At 35.5% G+C, this 16,455-nt stretch overlaps 1 protein-coding gene across 2 annotated transcripts in view; it reads left to right on the top strand.

The window, feature by feature from the left end:
* The first annotated feature begins 292 nt into the window (after positions 1 to 292).
* The window catches only part of GLS (glutaminase), an 81,636-nt gene continuing 65,473 nt past the window's right edge, over positions 293 to 16,455 (top strand). For both annotated transcript variants that reach the window (XM_069490755.1, XM_069490835.1), the window contains exons 1-3: positions 293 to 838; positions 14,155 to 14,251; positions 14,597 to 14,718. In XM_069490755.1, coding sequence (XP_069346856.1) covers positions 453 to 838; positions 14,155 to 14,251; positions 14,597 to 14,718 — 605 coding nt within the window. In that variant the 5' untranslated portion in view covers positions 293 to 452. The remainder of the gene's footprint in view (positions 839 to 14,154; positions 14,252 to 14,596; positions 14,719 to 16,455) is intronic.

Here is a 16,455-nt window from a genome sequence, read left to right as displayed (position 1 = left end):
TTCCTCTCCCCGCCCCCCCGCCAGTCCCCCGCCCCCCTCCCGCTGGTCCTCCGCCCGACTCTCCGCGCACCCGGGGCTGAGAGAAATTTGACTGCTCCAATCACCAATTGCAAGAGAGGTCGAAGGTCTGAGCCAATCGCAGCGGGCAAAAGGGGCAGGCCGCCGGCGTCGTCCCGCCCCCGGGTGGGTGAGCGCGGAATGTCTCCAGCCCTCCCCTGCGCTTCAGCCTCAGTGCGGAGCCCACGGCGGTGTGAGAAGGACTGGTTGCGGGTGGCCTTTGGAACTGCGGTAGCACCGGCTGCGGGAGCCGGAGCTAGAACCACACCCACGTCGCTGCCTTTTCCTCTTCTGTCATCTCACCGCACAGCCACAGACCGCGTTCCTTGAGGAAAGCGGCCGCCCACGCCTGGAGCATCCTCCCCTGTCGAGCGGGCGCTGACGGACCAGGCGGCATGATGCGGCTGAGAGGCTCGGCGATGCTGCGGGACCTGCTCCTGCGGTCGCCCGCCGCCGTCAGCGCGGCTCTGAGGCGGGCACAGCCCCTGGTCACCCTGTGCCGGCATCCCCCGGGCGGGGGCCGCCCGGCCGCGGGCCCGGCGGCCGCCGCGCGACTCCACCCGTGGTGGGGCGGAGGCGGCCGGCCGGCGCAGCCCCTCGCGCGGGGCCTGTCTAGCTCTCCCTCGGAGATCTTGCAGGAGCTGGGCAAGGGGGGCACGCAGCCGCAGCCCGGGGCGTCGCCACCCGCTGCCCCGCCGGCGCCCGGCCCCAAGGACAGTCCCGGGGAGACGGACGCGTTCGCCAACAGCGAGGGCAAAGAGCTGGTGGCCGCAGGCGAAAAGTGAGTGTCTCCGCGAGGCAGAGGAGGCCTCGTTCCGGTCGGGGCCTGGGCCCTGGGGTGTCTGCGGTGGGGTGAGATGGGAGCCGAGGTTCTAGAAAAGAAAGAAAGAGATGCCGGGCGGCCTGCGCCGTCTGCGCCATGTGATTAGGCCCGGCCCCGCCCGCGCCTTCCCCGCCCGCGCCCCTCCGCCAGGCCCCCACTTCCCTTCTCCGCCCCCGGCGCAGGTCGCCCGGGTGGGGCCGCTGTGGGGCCGAAGGGGCTCGTCTGGCCCGTCTCTGGCCTCGGTGGCTGCCCGGCCCGCGCCGCGTGCTCGGCTCCCCCGCTCGCGGCTGCAGAGCCTGGCCACCCGCCCCGTGGGTGATGCCACAGCTACATCTCCACCGAGTGACATTTAGGAGTCGGGCCTTGAGCAGAGCCCATACCTTCCCGAGTTGCCGCTTTTCCAGGCTCGAGTTTCCGCTCTGCCTGCCCTCCCCGGGTCTCTGCCATCATCCCATTGGAAGCCAGATGTGGCAGAGTAATCTTTATATTTCTGGGTTGGCTCCTTCAGGCGTGTGTACAGCCATCTGGGGCACCGGAAATAATGCTTCAGAAGTGAGATTAGGAGGAATAGGGTCATGTGGCCGAGAAGATGGGGTACGCAGTACAGACCACCTGTTTACACTGGGGTCCAGCTTTGGCCTTACTGATGTATGGTGGACAGATTTTTAAAAATAAAAGTCAAATAGCCAAGATAGGATGTGACATAAAATACTAACTCAGTGAAAAAATCTGAGTTAAGTAGGTTATGTGACTTAATTGTAATAGGATGGTGACTCATCCTACGTGTGTATAGCACAGTTTAGTCTCAAAGCAAAATTGGTCTTTCTTAAACAACATGGGAAGCAGTTTTTTGAATATATTTTTTTTTTATTTCAGCTTATGGGGGGGTACAAAAGTTCAGGTTACATACATACGTTGCCCATGTACCGCCTATCCCCCCTTTTGAATATTTTTGTCTTGTGTAATATAAATGGACAAACTTTGTTTTTCAATACAGGTAAAAGATTTACCTGGCTGCTTTCATTATACCCTATTATTTTTCTGACTTCGTACACTGATGCTATGTGACCAGTTTAGCCTCCTTTTTACTTCTATTTCCAGCTCTAGAGTTTCTTAAGTCAGACTGAAAGTGTGATTCTTACAATTTCAATCTCAGGCCTGCTTGATGTTTCCTGTAATTCAAGTTGGGACCTTTCTAGAACTTTCCAAGTTAAAGTTGTTTTCCCAGACTGAAAAAGGTTGTTTAAAAAAAAAAAAAAAACACTTGATGATGGGCAAAATTTGTGGTGTTCTGTAAAGATGATTTTGTGCCACAAAGAAGCCTCATGATCATGGGCAGGTTATTTAATATCTTGAGTTAGATGGCTGAAATCCCTTCAAATTCTAAAAAGCTAGAGTTGTTAAATTTGTACCTGTCTCTGATGTTTTAGGGAATGGAATTGTGCTTAATCTCATCTGAGACTCACTTTTACTTTAATGTTATCTGGTTTACCAGTCAGGTAACAAGGGTTTGAATACATGTGCCCTGAGTTATAGAATTGCAAAATGCAATTACTACCATTTAAAAGTTATCCTTAAAGGCTACTGTGTAGGAACTGCTTTTTAGTAAAACTATGTCTTCAAGCTTGTGTCTCTTCAGTGGATCTCGTGCCCCTCTTTTTTTCCTCTTTTGTCAAATAGGAAATTGGGCTGCTTTTGTGATTTACTTGTTGCCCAGAAATTTCCGGTTTCATTGTCTTCTTAATAAGAAATCATGCTTTAATAATGGCCTCAAGGTTGTAGAGAAAGCAAACATTTTAATTTGGTTAAAGTTTCTGTTTTCTGAGTGATCTGGTTTCCAAATGTAGCTTTCTTCCTTTGGCTTTTTCTATTTTACCTTTATGTGACAAACATTTCTCTTATCCTGGGAGATAAGCTTCCAGTTGATCCTGTTATCCTTTATAATGCTCAGCCTCCAAAGCACAGGTCATCCCTCAATCAGTAGTCCACCTGGGATGCCAGCACTCACTCAGGACTCTGCCGGATTTTATAGAGTATTATTAAAGGAAATAGCCACGTGGAAACTAAATGAGTTAACATTTTGTAAAAGGTTTAGAATGATGTTTAGCATATGTTACATGTTATGTAACTATTTATTAAATAAATGAGAATAAAATTGCTTCTTCATTTGTTATAAAGCCTGGTAAAGAAATTTGCCTTTGAATTTCAGGCTCGCACATGGAGGTTCTTTATTTTTTATTTTTAGTTTCCAGAAAAAAGTTTTTTGTGAGAAATTATTGTATTATACTTCTCTCTTATATGAGACTATGTGATTTGCACTGTTTACCTTTTTGTCCTGCTGGTAAATAAGGTCAGAGTAAATTTAATCCTTAACCACAGCAATTGCATTAGTTCACATGGCTAGGATATTTGCTTTTCCTCCTTTTCTTGGTTCTGACTCTATATTTTATTTACCTTATTATTCTGGAAGGAAGTGGGATGTAAGCAAGTTATCTACTTACCTTTTTTCCACAAATTCTTTGAACCAGTGTCACCCTGGACTGTACTGTCTATATCATACAAATTCAGGGTGGTTTAGATTAAGATTCTGTGATGAACATCTTAATACCATATAGAAAAATCTAATGATCTTTGCTTAGTTTTTCCTGTCGCAGTCTTATTTAATTTTATTCCCATTCATTCTGTCATTTTGAAAACTATCTTTGCTTGACTTTCTTCTTCCTTTTTAAAATTGTGCTCTCTGCTCTCTTGGCTCTTTTTGGATTTCCTTACTGTGTAAACCCTGAGGCTGAGGCCTTTGCTTCTTTCCCTGTTCTTTACCTTCTCAACAGCATATCCCATCTTTCAGCTGTGATACTCACATTTGTACTGGTATTACTTCATTTCTTAATCCAAGCTCTGTTCTCACATTTATCTCTACATATCTTGATGACTTCAGATTTAAAATTTGTACCCCTATATCCATTGTTTTCTCCAATTTGATCTGTTTTTCATACTACTGAGATTAATTTTAGAGTTAATTATTACTCTTCTTCCAGAAAACCAACGTGAACTGGAATGAGCATTATATCAAAGTCACAGACTATGTTACGGCATTCAAGAGCCTTGATTAACCTTTATGCCAATGTTTGTCTAACATGGACGTTTTTATCATGCTTGTCTCTTCTCTGTCAAACATGTCATGCTTAACTTCTGTAGAACCCAAAAGTATCTGTTCCTAGTGGAGAGTCCCTAGGAAGAGTCTAACGGGTGGGGGTGAAAGGGACATTTTTAAGTCTTTTATTAGGGGATTTTATTTTTTAATTAAAAAGGAAGAGAGATATATAGTAGAGAGATTAGGCTGGATATCAGCATATGTATGCTTTTTAGAAAATAGGTAGCACATATAGGGTGCAATATTGAATGCATTCCATTAAAACAACAGTGAGATCATTTTTCCCCTGTCAGATTGGCAGATATTAAATTAAGTGATTGATAAGGTATGGGAAATAGGAACTCTTGCATTGCTGGTAGAGTATAAATTAGTTCAGCTATTTTTTAAAATTAAAAAAATATATTTTTTAAAATTCCTGCAAATCACTGGCATATAGTTCACCTATTTTGGAGGACAGTTTGGTAGTATCTGTTAAATACTGCATTCCCATGATGCAGTAATTATATGTTTGCACATCTACATGAAGTTATGGCATTTAAAAATACATACTTTTAATTACATAAGTAAGCATAATTTAAAATATATTTAAAAATAAACGTTTAAGTAAATGATTTTACTGTAGCTTCAGATAGTATGGCTTTATGTTTTGGTAGTTCATAGTCTTCATAGATGGAAAGTGAAGGGCAAAGATAATCATTACATTGTATATTATCAGAATTTAATTTCAAAGTAAGATTAAATACTTATGCATTTCAGCAAACGTTGAATTGGTAGATTGAACAGTACTGATAATGAAGTTGAGTCAGTATTTGGTAGGTAGAGGTAATATATTTTGGAATTTTGAACCTCTGTTGAAATAGGTAGCAAATGCTTTTATGATTCTTCAGTATTGCATTTGCTTTAATTTTAAAAGTTAACATATTTACAATTGACTTAAACTAAAAGCAAGATTAAAAGTACATTTAATTTTTTTTTTGGGTTTCTAAGTCAACCTCTCAGTTATTTTATTTGTCATTTCTTCAATATTAAATTTTTTTTCTAGGTTTTAGTTATCAGTAAGTTTTAGTTTTGACTTAATAGCAAGTGAAAAAGTTCTACTAACTATATGTCTAACATTTTTTGTGGTCTAATGTTTATATTAAACCATGTGCATCCATTATACATTGAGAAATTTGTCCATGATCTGTAATTAACAAACTGCAAGCTACTAATTTTATTATTTGGATGAAGTTTACTTGATAGAGTAAGAATTAGATTCTTAGGTTTAGTCTCTGAGTTTTAGCTTCTTGTTTACAGACTTTACTGCTTCATAGAGAAGTCTGCCTACTTCAAAATCAGCTAATTCAGGAAGTGACTACCAAACAGAATTCATCCTTTTTTATAAGGCAATATCTAGCCAAAAAAAAAAAAAAAAAAGTGGAGGGTGGGAGGAGCACTGTTTTATTTTGAAAGATAAATGTCACCTTGCAAAGAAATTTGCTGAAGATATTTGTGGTTTTCTTCAAGTTTTAAAAAATTGTTTGCAAGAAATCAGTACAAGGCTGTACTTCCTTCTGGTGATATTTGAAGTGAAGAAAATTTGCAAGTATAGAAACTGAAGTCTAATTGTAGAATTTGCATTCTTTAAGGAGCTCAATCATATTCAATCGTATATAAGCCAAGGTTATATTTTATATAATAGTTGCCTGTCTGTGCCTTTTCACCTTTAAGTCATTTGCTAGAAAGAAGAATGCTTAAGAAAGCTGAGTGGACAGATGTATTTGTAAAAATAGTTACTAGTTATTAATATCTCTAAATGAGGGACATAGCTTTCAGGTAGAGACACTGTTAGTACAGTTTTACCCTGGAATCTACTCAGATGTAAAATTGCTTTGGTTATGAAATACAGTGCATATGACTGTGCATGGTGATTTCTGAGCACCTACAAAGCAGTAGAAGCAAAACGTTAACATGCCTTGGCTTCCTTTTGGAAGTATCCTTTCCTTGGTATGTAACATTTGTTATTGCTTACTGATTTCTAAAGAAATGTTTGTAATAAAAGCACTACTTTCAAAACATAGAACTGTTGATGTTGCATAATGAATAAAATGTTGATAGCTTTCAGGATTTAGAACTTTATCTTTGTCTATTAATTTCTGGTACAGGCTTCTAAAGAAGATTTTAAAATTGTCATCTTGATGAGAATATTTTGAGTGACACAGGTACTTCACTAGATTTTTGGTGGGAGTACAAACTTTCTGCAGAGCAATTTTTAAACTGCTTGAAGAACTTATTCATACATTTTAAGGAATTTAGGCAAACAAACTGAAGTGCGGAAAGATTTATTCCCTGATATTTTTGGTACAGTGTTATGCACCCTGGGGAAAATGGAGAAAAATTTATGTTCAATTAGTGGAATGGTTAAGTAAAATATGGTACATACAGATGAGAGTCTCTTATTTTGTCATTTAAAATGTATACAAATACTTTGAAGAGATATGAGAAAGTGTAATGTTAGGCCAAAAGTTAAACATAAAATTTTCTATGCAGTTTAATCTCAGGTGATCTTAAGCTTTTTAAAAAAAGCTTAGAAAAAGTAATAGAAGGAAATAAGCAAAAATGACATTAGCAGTTGTGGTTTATGAGAAGAGGATTGTTTTTCCTGCCTCCTTACAGTTACTTTTAAGATTTCCCATTATGAGTGTGAAACTTCTAAAATAGTGGAAAACATTATATAACTTCTAAAATCAGAGGAACCACGTCTGTTACATTTTGAACTTGTAAATCTCCATTCTGCTGCCTAGTCTGCTACCCCAGTATCCTGTTTGTGGTTATATAAGAATAGCAAGAAAAGCACCATTATACTGAAAAAAATTACGAGAAAAGATTATGAATGGATTTTTATAGTTCCTATTTATTAGCATTATCCAATCATATTATCCTCAAACATCAAACTTTTAAAATTTTGAACTATTTTTGGTGTTAAGTCTCTTTAGAAAATGTTGCATATTTCTCTTATTAAGACATTGTAATGAAGAGAGTTTAACATTTCTTGTTCAACTTATGTTTATTATGAAGAACCATTACTATACTGTATTGTTAGACTACAGTGATTGATGTTCTAAGACAAGTGCTGGCAAACTTTTTCTCTGTAGGGCCAAATAGTAAATATTTTTGGGTTTTGGGGCTCTCTGGTCTCTGTTAAAAACTACTAAGGTAAGCTGTGATAGCAAAATAGCCATACATAATAGGTAAATGAATGGGTGCAGCTGTCTTCCAACAAAACATTATTTACAAAAAGGGATGGTTCCTTCTGTAGTTTGTCTAACCCTGCACTAGAGTGTGTTTATTTGTGAGCAGTTCTTTCATACTCTGGTTGATTCTGCTTTGAATGAGTTTGTTTTTATGTGAATTTTTGTATTTTATATCAGTTGCTACATCTTGTTCTGTCCTTTTTTCTTTAGCAATCTCCCCTTCCTCTCATCTTCTGTACCCAATTCCCCTTAGCTTTTATTTTTTTAACAAATTGTAAAATATATTAATACATAATGTAAAGTTTACCATTCTCACTATCTTTAAGTGTGTAAGTCAGCAGCATTCATTACATCCCTTAATTTTTGTGTTAAGAACTCAGATGAATAAGCTTATTTGTAAAATAAAGGTGTATAGATCCTGAGTGAGTAAAATCTATGATCTCACTTTAGTGTAGAGATTTAGGAGGACATCTATATTTAGCAACTCAAAAACTGAGAATTAGAGTTGGGAGTGACTTTAAAGAACACCTAATTCTATCTCGTTTACATATTTTGTAAGCTACCCACAGATATTAAATGACCTAACCCAAGTTTATATAGTATTAGGACTTGTTTTGTTTTCTCTTTTTTTCATCTTTTATCAGCAGATTAATAAATATTGAATTTTTTTTTAGGTTCAGGATTGGAAGAGACCTTACAAACCCATTTCCCCGGCTACTGTTTTTTTCTCTTCTGTCATACTCCCTGTAGGTCCTTATTCATCTCTACTTGAATACTTATTTGAAGAGAGAGTTCCCTCCCTTAGAAGGCAGCCCATTCCATTTTTAGAGCTGCTTGGTTTTTCCTTAGGTGTAGCTAAAGTCTACCTTTCATTAACTTTTACCTATATATTTTAATTATTCTGTACAAGTCATCTGCAGTGGTACCAAAGTAATTGCAGTGACAGAATTCACTCTGCATTTTCCCAACTAGAATGATTTATTAAAGGATAAATAAATCCTGCTGCAGGAATGTATTATTGGAAAGACTAACAGAGTTGGACATTATGGACTTGATCTGCCCAGATCTTAGTCTTCCCATCTGAGACAGGCAGACTGCCTTGTAGGTTATACTTCTAAAGTTGTGCACACTGAGACAAACTACTATGAGCTGATACGGACAGCCTGACCACTTCCTCATGTAAAACTGACTTTTGTACTTTTTACTTTGGCTTGCTCTTGAATAAATTTCTTTAATAAAGTCTAATCAAAACAGCATCTCTAATGTAATCTCATTCTTGCTTACAAAGCAGAACCATAATTTAGTCATCTAACATAAGTAATTCTCCTGTTAGCATTTTGATTAGAAATTCTTCAATAGGTAAGGAGCCTCATCTTTGATTATTCTTAATGAACTCTAGGTATTCCTTCTGAACTGGAGTGCTAACGACTGAGCACCGTTGGTATGGCAGAGCAGGAAGAGTCTGGGACTAGGAACAAAGAACCAGCTTTATTAAGACTAATTCTGGTCCAACCACTTAAGAGTTTTGTGCCATTGGATATGTTGCTTGATTTTTGGACTTTGTTCATCTGTAAATTGCGGGTAATTAACCCACGTTAATTTACCTCATAGGCTTTTAAGATAAGACAACAGAAAGTAAAAGTTTTTTTTTTTTTTTTTTTTAAACAATAAGGCCTTAAAAGATGTGAGTTTTTCTTTTTCAATTCCACCAATAATTAGCCCTGGGGTAAAATCACCTTGTTTGGATGAAAAGCAGAATTTGTCACTTTGTCAGACTTACATTTATTCTGATATACTAATGGTATTTACAGGGTTAGCCACTGTCAATTCAACTTTCAGCCTGACAGGTTTAATCTGCTAATTTGCTGATGTTAATTTACATTTGCTATCAGTCAGAGCACTCTAAATTAAAAATGATAAACTGATTTAAAAACCTCAAATATCTTCTTAAGGATCATTCTTAAATGAAAATACAATGTAAGAAAATTAGTAAATACTTTTGTATTCTGTTATTAGGCCTCATTTTTTTTGTATCCCAGTTAAGAAAAAACAGTTTTTGATTATCTTATAGGTTTACTGTACCATACTATGTGTTTTAAGAGTTATGCAGGGTTCCAAAAAAAAAAAAAAAAAAGAAAGAAAGAAAGAAATGGACATCACCCCAGCCTTAAAGGTTTATAGTTTGGAGAGGTCAGATGATAAGAAATAATATTTAACAAACTACAACAGTACAGTTGGTTTTCAGTTTTTTCCCCTCTGTTTGTTTCATAGTTCTTAGTAAAAATTTGTTTTTCATTTTCCTCCTTTCATTTGATAGAGTTTTTAATTTATGAGATTTTGAACTGATAAAGATGAGCTTGCGGTATTGCTACCAATTACAAGTTAGAAGCTGTTGATTTCCTTCACCCATCAAGGCATAATTAAATGCTTCATCAGTGTACTTCCTCATACTTTTTATTACATTTCTACCATAGTACATATCACATTGCTGTAGTCTTCTCTCTCCTTCTGTTAATAGACTGCAGCCTTACTTTATTGATTTTTGTCCCCAATGCTTGGCACATAATAACCTGTACAAGAAAAGTACAAAACAGCGATGCCAGCAAGTGAGTGCTAAAGACTATAGAGAATCTGGTTGGGCAAAATCTTGTGGAACAATTGGAATAATTATTGATACCTTAAAGGTTTAGGGAGAGGAAGGTTATAAACAGAAGTCATGATAGGTAAAAAAATAAAGGTGAGATAGCAGGACTTATAGGTCAATGAGTCTAGTCAGTTACATTGGTGAATTATAAGGGATAAGTTAGGAATAAATGGTGTAAAGCTAATTTTTAGGGAACTGAATACCAGACTAAGAAGTATGAAATTGTCTTTTGGTATGGGGAAACTGATTGGTCAGTAGAGTAAGCAAAGACAGTGCCTCTTTTCATGTTGGAGAAGTTGGTCCTGAATTTAAACTTCGTATATTTTTTTGAAGGGTACTCTCCTCATTTATCTGTTGATACATATAAATCTCTCTCAACCCTGAAAATTAGGTATCTATAATAAAATAGCTTATAGATAGAAACAGATACCTTAATTCATACATCCTATGCTGTAGCTATTTGCTGTTCTTTATAAACACCCAGTGAATGCTTACTTTCATCCTTTTGGTCTGTTCACCAGAAATGCCCTTCTGTTGTTTCTCTTCCAGCTCCTACCCATCTTTCAAGTTTAGCTCAGATTTCACCTCTTCTAAACAAGCTTTAGCTTTTTAGCCCACAATGAAGTGTTTTCCAATGACTGGATCCTGTAGCTCCTTTCTTGTAAATTCCTCATATGTGCATGTCTTCTATTTCTCCTTCTAGACTGTAAAAAATGCCAGACATGATGTGGTGCATGTTATAGTTAAGTACATGGGATTTTTCTTTTTTTTATTAAAAAAATTATTTTTAGGCAGTTATTTTGTGAGTCTAAAGTAGGGAAAGGAGCAATATGATGGTAAAAGGATCTTAAAGGCAGAAATTAGAAAGGAAAAGAGAGAGAGTAAAAGTTGGAGAAGGATTAAAAAGGTGCGAAACAAGGATTTTTCTTTGATTTATCTTCTCTACATATCCTGTTTTAGTTGCTGAATATCATAACCAATTTGATTTTCCCTCCAGGGAGTCTAGAGGGCTCTCTTGAGTTTATCAGTAATTGTTGATGATAAGATTTGAAAGCCTGCTGTAATCTATTTTTTGTCATTAAAATTTAAATACTTCTCAAGGATTTCCTAATTACTATATAGTTAGTGTAAACTATAGTTTTTAGCTTTTGAATTTTAATAGCAAAATACATTATTATTGTGAAGTACTGCCATAATGACATACTAAATTTGGGGAGAGAAAAAGGGTGTTAAGGCATGAAATATCTTTGGAGTAATTTCTATCTTTTTGAAAGTTTGAGGAGAATATTTGTGTATGTTTGTTTACCAGACTGTTTTGAAGATAACTTATTCTCAGATCAGGATCTGAGCTTTAAAATGTTAAGATAGGTAGTAATTTCTTTTTATCAGTTTTGACTATTTTGTGAGCTTATTTTTTAGGGATGGCTTAAATTTTTTCTCCTATGGATAAAAATTAGTTTCTTGTTTAAAAGCAAGTAAATATTTATCTTCTTTGCTAGCTATGGCAATAACAAGGTCATTTTAATTTTTTTTGCACTATGTACCATAAGCTAAAGAAGTGCATATTTTATGTTATTTACATAGCTTTTAGGCAAAGCAAATACCATTTACTGGTGTGATAAATACATAGAAAGCTTATTCTGCAGTTTTTTAAAGTGATAAAACTACTACCTTCTGAAGTTTATCTGACAGACCATTTTCTGTAAATAATTGGTATGTTATTATCCACTGATTTTTTGACAGCTGGTTCAATTTTTCTTTAAATATTAGGTCATCAGTATTGTTGAATTCTGTTTAATGGTATTAGATCAGAGTAAGACCTAGAAAACTTGTTTGTACCTTATAAAGGTAATAACAAGCTAGTAAGTTAGAGAATCAGTATAGTGTAGTGGTAAATAGCTTGGATTCAGAGAAACAGGATTCCAAATCCATCTTTGCCACTGTGCAACCTTGGGAAGTTTCTTAACCTCTGTGAGCCTCTGTTTTCTCATCTGTGAATTAGGGATAGAATTATTCATGTTTTTCAACAAATATTGTAATAAATTTGTTGCACTTCTGTGTATAAGAAATCATTCTATATCTGGGATAATATTATAATAGTACCTTTGTCATAAAACCATTGGATTAACTTACAATGCATGTAAAACACCTAGCACAGTATCTAAAATATGTGATCAATAAATTTTAGCTATTATTATTAAAAAATTATATAAAAGCAAAAATACTTTTAGGGAATAATTTCAGGATTTGTCATTAAATTTTTAAATGGTAATCCTGTGTCTTAGTTTTTAAAAAACATTGGTGTGACATTCATGTATTTTAAGGTGGACTTTAAAAACTAAAAGTTACTTTAACGGTTTTGAAAACAAATACAAATGATATGCCAATATTAATGTTTCTCTTTGAGAAATTTTATATGTGTATGTGTACATGTACATGCTTTGTGAACCAACTCTATATTCTATTGTCTTTTAAGGTAGAAATATATGGATTACTGATAGTAGTTTGGGGAGCAATTATATTAGGAAATAATTAAATACATGTGGTCTTATTACAGGACGGAACTGTTATATAATCTTTGGGTAATCCAGGAAACATTTAGACATCTAGAAAGCTCTTTTCAACAGTATAAAAATGCAATTTTCAGCAGACTTATGCTTTTCTTTTTTTAACAAAAGTAATATATATAATTTTTCTGTGAAAGTTGCCATCATACCTATGACTAGTCCAGAATTGACTATATTAAGTTCTAAATTTAATTTAGGAAAATTTTTATTCTCTTTTTTGTCTCTCATATTCTCTCTTGCTTTCTTGAAATACAAGTCCTCTCCTCAATATTTTATATACACACATTATGTATGTATATATTTCTCTCTGCCATTTTAATAAATAGTGATAGGTAGAGAGGGGATTTGTCTGCTTTAGATTTGTAATCATTGTAATATCACCATAATATGAATGAAAGTCATTGATGTTTAGAATAATGAAATGTGTTATTTTCACTTAAAGAGCCAAAAAAAAAAAAAAAAGATATTTAGCAGCTTCTTTATAGTTTGTTTACTTGAAAGCTTTTCAATGAATAGGAAAAAATTCCTTTCTTGTTTAAAAGTTTGGTTAATCACAGCATCTTATTGTTATACTAGTTTGGTTAATTAAGATTTTAATGTATTTTTTATGGTAAAATTTTTGTTTTAATAGTCTTTACTATTTGTGGAATTTGATATGTACAGTCTTTCCGTGGTCCCTGATTCTGTGGCGGGATTGGTTCCAGGATCCCCACAGCTAAAGCCCCTTATATAAAATGGCATGGTATTTGCATATAAACTACACATAACCTCCTGTATACTTTAAATCATCTCTAGATTACTTATAATACCTAATACAATGTAAATGCCATATAAATAGTTGTTATATTATCTTTTTTTGGTATTATTTTGTATTATTATATTTTTTGTTTTTTTCCCTTGAGTATTTTTGATCTGCTGTTGGTTTAATCTGAGGATGCAAAGAGCTGACTGGTATATATAAACCTAGGTAATTTTAGAAATAATAGCTAAAACTACCATCAGCTGACTACTTACTCTCTGCCAGGCACTGTTCTAAAGATATTGAATGTATTGAGTCATCTGATCCTTACAACAACCCTGTGAGGTAGGCACTATTATCCCATTTCTCAAATGAGGAGACCGGATCACAGAAAGGTTAATTACTTTACCCAAGGTTACACGGCTAGTATTACAGCCAGGATTTCAAGAACTTGTGCATTTGATTTTAACTGCTGTCCAATAGTTAGTTGTTGTCTCTCTCAGATTTCATAATCAGGTTAACTATTTGAATAATATATAAATATAGTCACTATGTTAAAACAAAAACAACCGAACAAAGTGTTGACTCTTACCTGAACATTTGCTGGGCTCTATAATCAGTATTGAGTGATTGTGCTGGGTTGTCTGGGAAGGCATCACCATAGCAGATGACTATGCATTGGCACAACTAGAGTCGGTTGCCAGGATTTCAAAACCTATTAAAATCTATGTATTAATGAATTGATTTTTGGTTGTTTTTCAGTGTGATTTGTAGTGGTACTGATATGATTTTGGTAAATCAGCATTTATTTTGACTAGTCTTGATGAGTAGATCAGCTTAGCTATAGTCTAGTTTCATGATTATTTAATGATAGACTTTGTTAAAATCCATTAGAATGTTCACAAGGATTAATTTTGTATTCTTTCTACCCTTTTAGTAAAATAAAACAGGGTCTGTTACCTAGCTTGGAAGATTTGCTCTTCTATACAATTGCAGAAGGACAAGAGAAGATACCTGTTCATAAATTTATTACAGTAAGTTTTTATATTTTCTATCTTAACTTTAAAAAATCATATTAAATCAATACACAGTATTATTGAAATGTAGTCTTAAAAGATCATCTGAAATGTAGATTCTCACTGACACTGTTTCTCTTACTATGTTTTCAAATTTTTATCATGCTCATTTCAAGGTAATCAGTGAAAGAAAAAGAAAGAAACATTGAGAAACTTGTCCAGAAAGTGGGTAATAGTGACACTAAAATGCCGTATACATGTTCTTGGGTAGAAGTTATATACAATAATAAAAACTTATAGTTGGAATAAGCATATACATTATTTGCACTGTATATTTACAAACTCTTATTTTTTTAAAAACAGGCACTCAAATCTACAGGATTGCGAACGTCTGATCCCAGGTTGAAAGAGTGTATGGATATGTTAAGATTAACTCTTCAAACAACATCAGATGGTGTCATGCTAGACAAAGATCTTTTTAAAAAGTAAAAATTTCTGCCAAACCTTTAATGGTGATTTGCTATGCTATATGGTGATTTTGCTTTTAAAACAAAATTGCATCTTTGAAGGCCAGTGCTTTCTGCTTTCTATGTAACTGGAAAAAGGGATTTATAAACATCATTTGTTTGAAGAACTTGGTGCACATTAATGTTTTATAATTCACTGGGCTAAGAGTATGCTTTCTTTAAATCTGTTCTACAGAAATTTAGCATCCAATTTGCAGTACCTGGAGATTGCATTCAGTTTGAGTAGAGCATACCCTTTTTCCTGTCATTTCTTATATTGATCTCCAATTCATCTGCATGTCTTGCAGCTTCTCTCAACATAGTCTCTAGTTCTTTTCCACAAGGTGACTTAGATGACATCATAAAATGAGAGGGCTTTAGACAGCCCTCTATTCCTCAGATTTATATATCTGATTGTCTGCTTCTCTCCTCTTCTCAGACATAGGCTATTGCTTATTTTCATTTCCCTCAAAACAGTTAATTAAAGACAACTTTAGAGATTAAAGCCTTGATTTGGTTGAATGAGAATATTTATTTTTGTATTCCTATATTTGTGTATCTGTTTATTAATCTTCATTAATGTGTTTCTGTTAGTTTGAATACTTAAAGATTTAATAGACAACATGTTTGTAATGAATCCCAAAGAGTCAAATAGTATTTTAAACTGCTAATATTTAAGTGGAAACTAGTCTAAAACTATAAACACTACTATAAGACATTGGCTTTTTCCAGACCATAGGCTTAGGTTGAGGTGGATCCAAAGAATTTCTGCATCTACTTTGAAGTTTATTTGTATGTATGCATGTATTTATTTTCTTTTCTTTTGGGGATTGGATGATATGTTCTAGGTATCTCCTGGGAATGTCCTGGAGTATTAAGTCATTTAAGTTACACGTATTTAACTGAGGTTCTCTGAAGTTTCTCCTGGCATGCTGTGAAGCACTGCTGACAGTATTGGATTCTTATCTTTTCACCAGGATGTGCTTGGTTTTGTTAACTCTGTTGACAGAAGTTTAGGTATTAGGTCCATCTTGCAATTTTGAGTCTCCAAAACCTGCTTTTTTGTGGTGGGAAAAAAATCATTTCTAGACTTATTTGTGCCTTTTCAGTAAGATTATTTTATTATTAGTGTTCATGAACTATCTGTTCAAAGTATTCTGCTTATGGTGCTTTCTGGGGGAGTTATTTTGGCAAATCTCTGAAAGAAGTTGTCAGGGAAATGGTAGATCTATGGATAATCAGGAGGGGAGCTGCTTTGGAATTTTAAGTGGAAGCAATATTTTACACATTTTTAATACTTTTTAAAATGTTTGTGCTTTATAAACATGTTACGTTTAAACACCAAATTGAAAGCAACTTAAATACTCCAATTATGAAGCCAGGAAACCACAATCATAAAATTTTCTGCCTACAATTATATCAAGGGACAATAATTACTATTGTTTTGAACACTAATCTGAATTTTAAAAGATCTATGATTGTAATACAAGCAGTTTCCAATTTGACAAATGCTTAATGGTCTATATGAGCAGATAGTGGAAAAGTACAAGTCTATAGGCATAATGATTTCTCTTTTTATGTAAAATGAGGTGATTCAGAACCTCTTAGCTATTAACCTTTTCAGGTCACCTGGAAAGGTGATTGTTCCAGAGATGTTCTTTCTTTATTTTCAAATATAAGAAGTTATATAGTTAGTGTTGCCAGAAATAAACTATC

The sequence above is a fragment of the Eulemur rufifrons genome, chromosome 1, assembly GCF_041146395.1.
Source record: "Eulemur rufifrons isolate Redbay chromosome 1, OSU_ERuf_1, whole genome shotgun sequence".
NCBI classification, from domain to species: Eukaryota; Metazoa; Chordata; class Mammalia; order Primates; family Lemuridae; genus Eulemur; species Eulemur rufifrons.
This window is presented reverse-complemented; position numbering and strand designations above follow the sequence as displayed.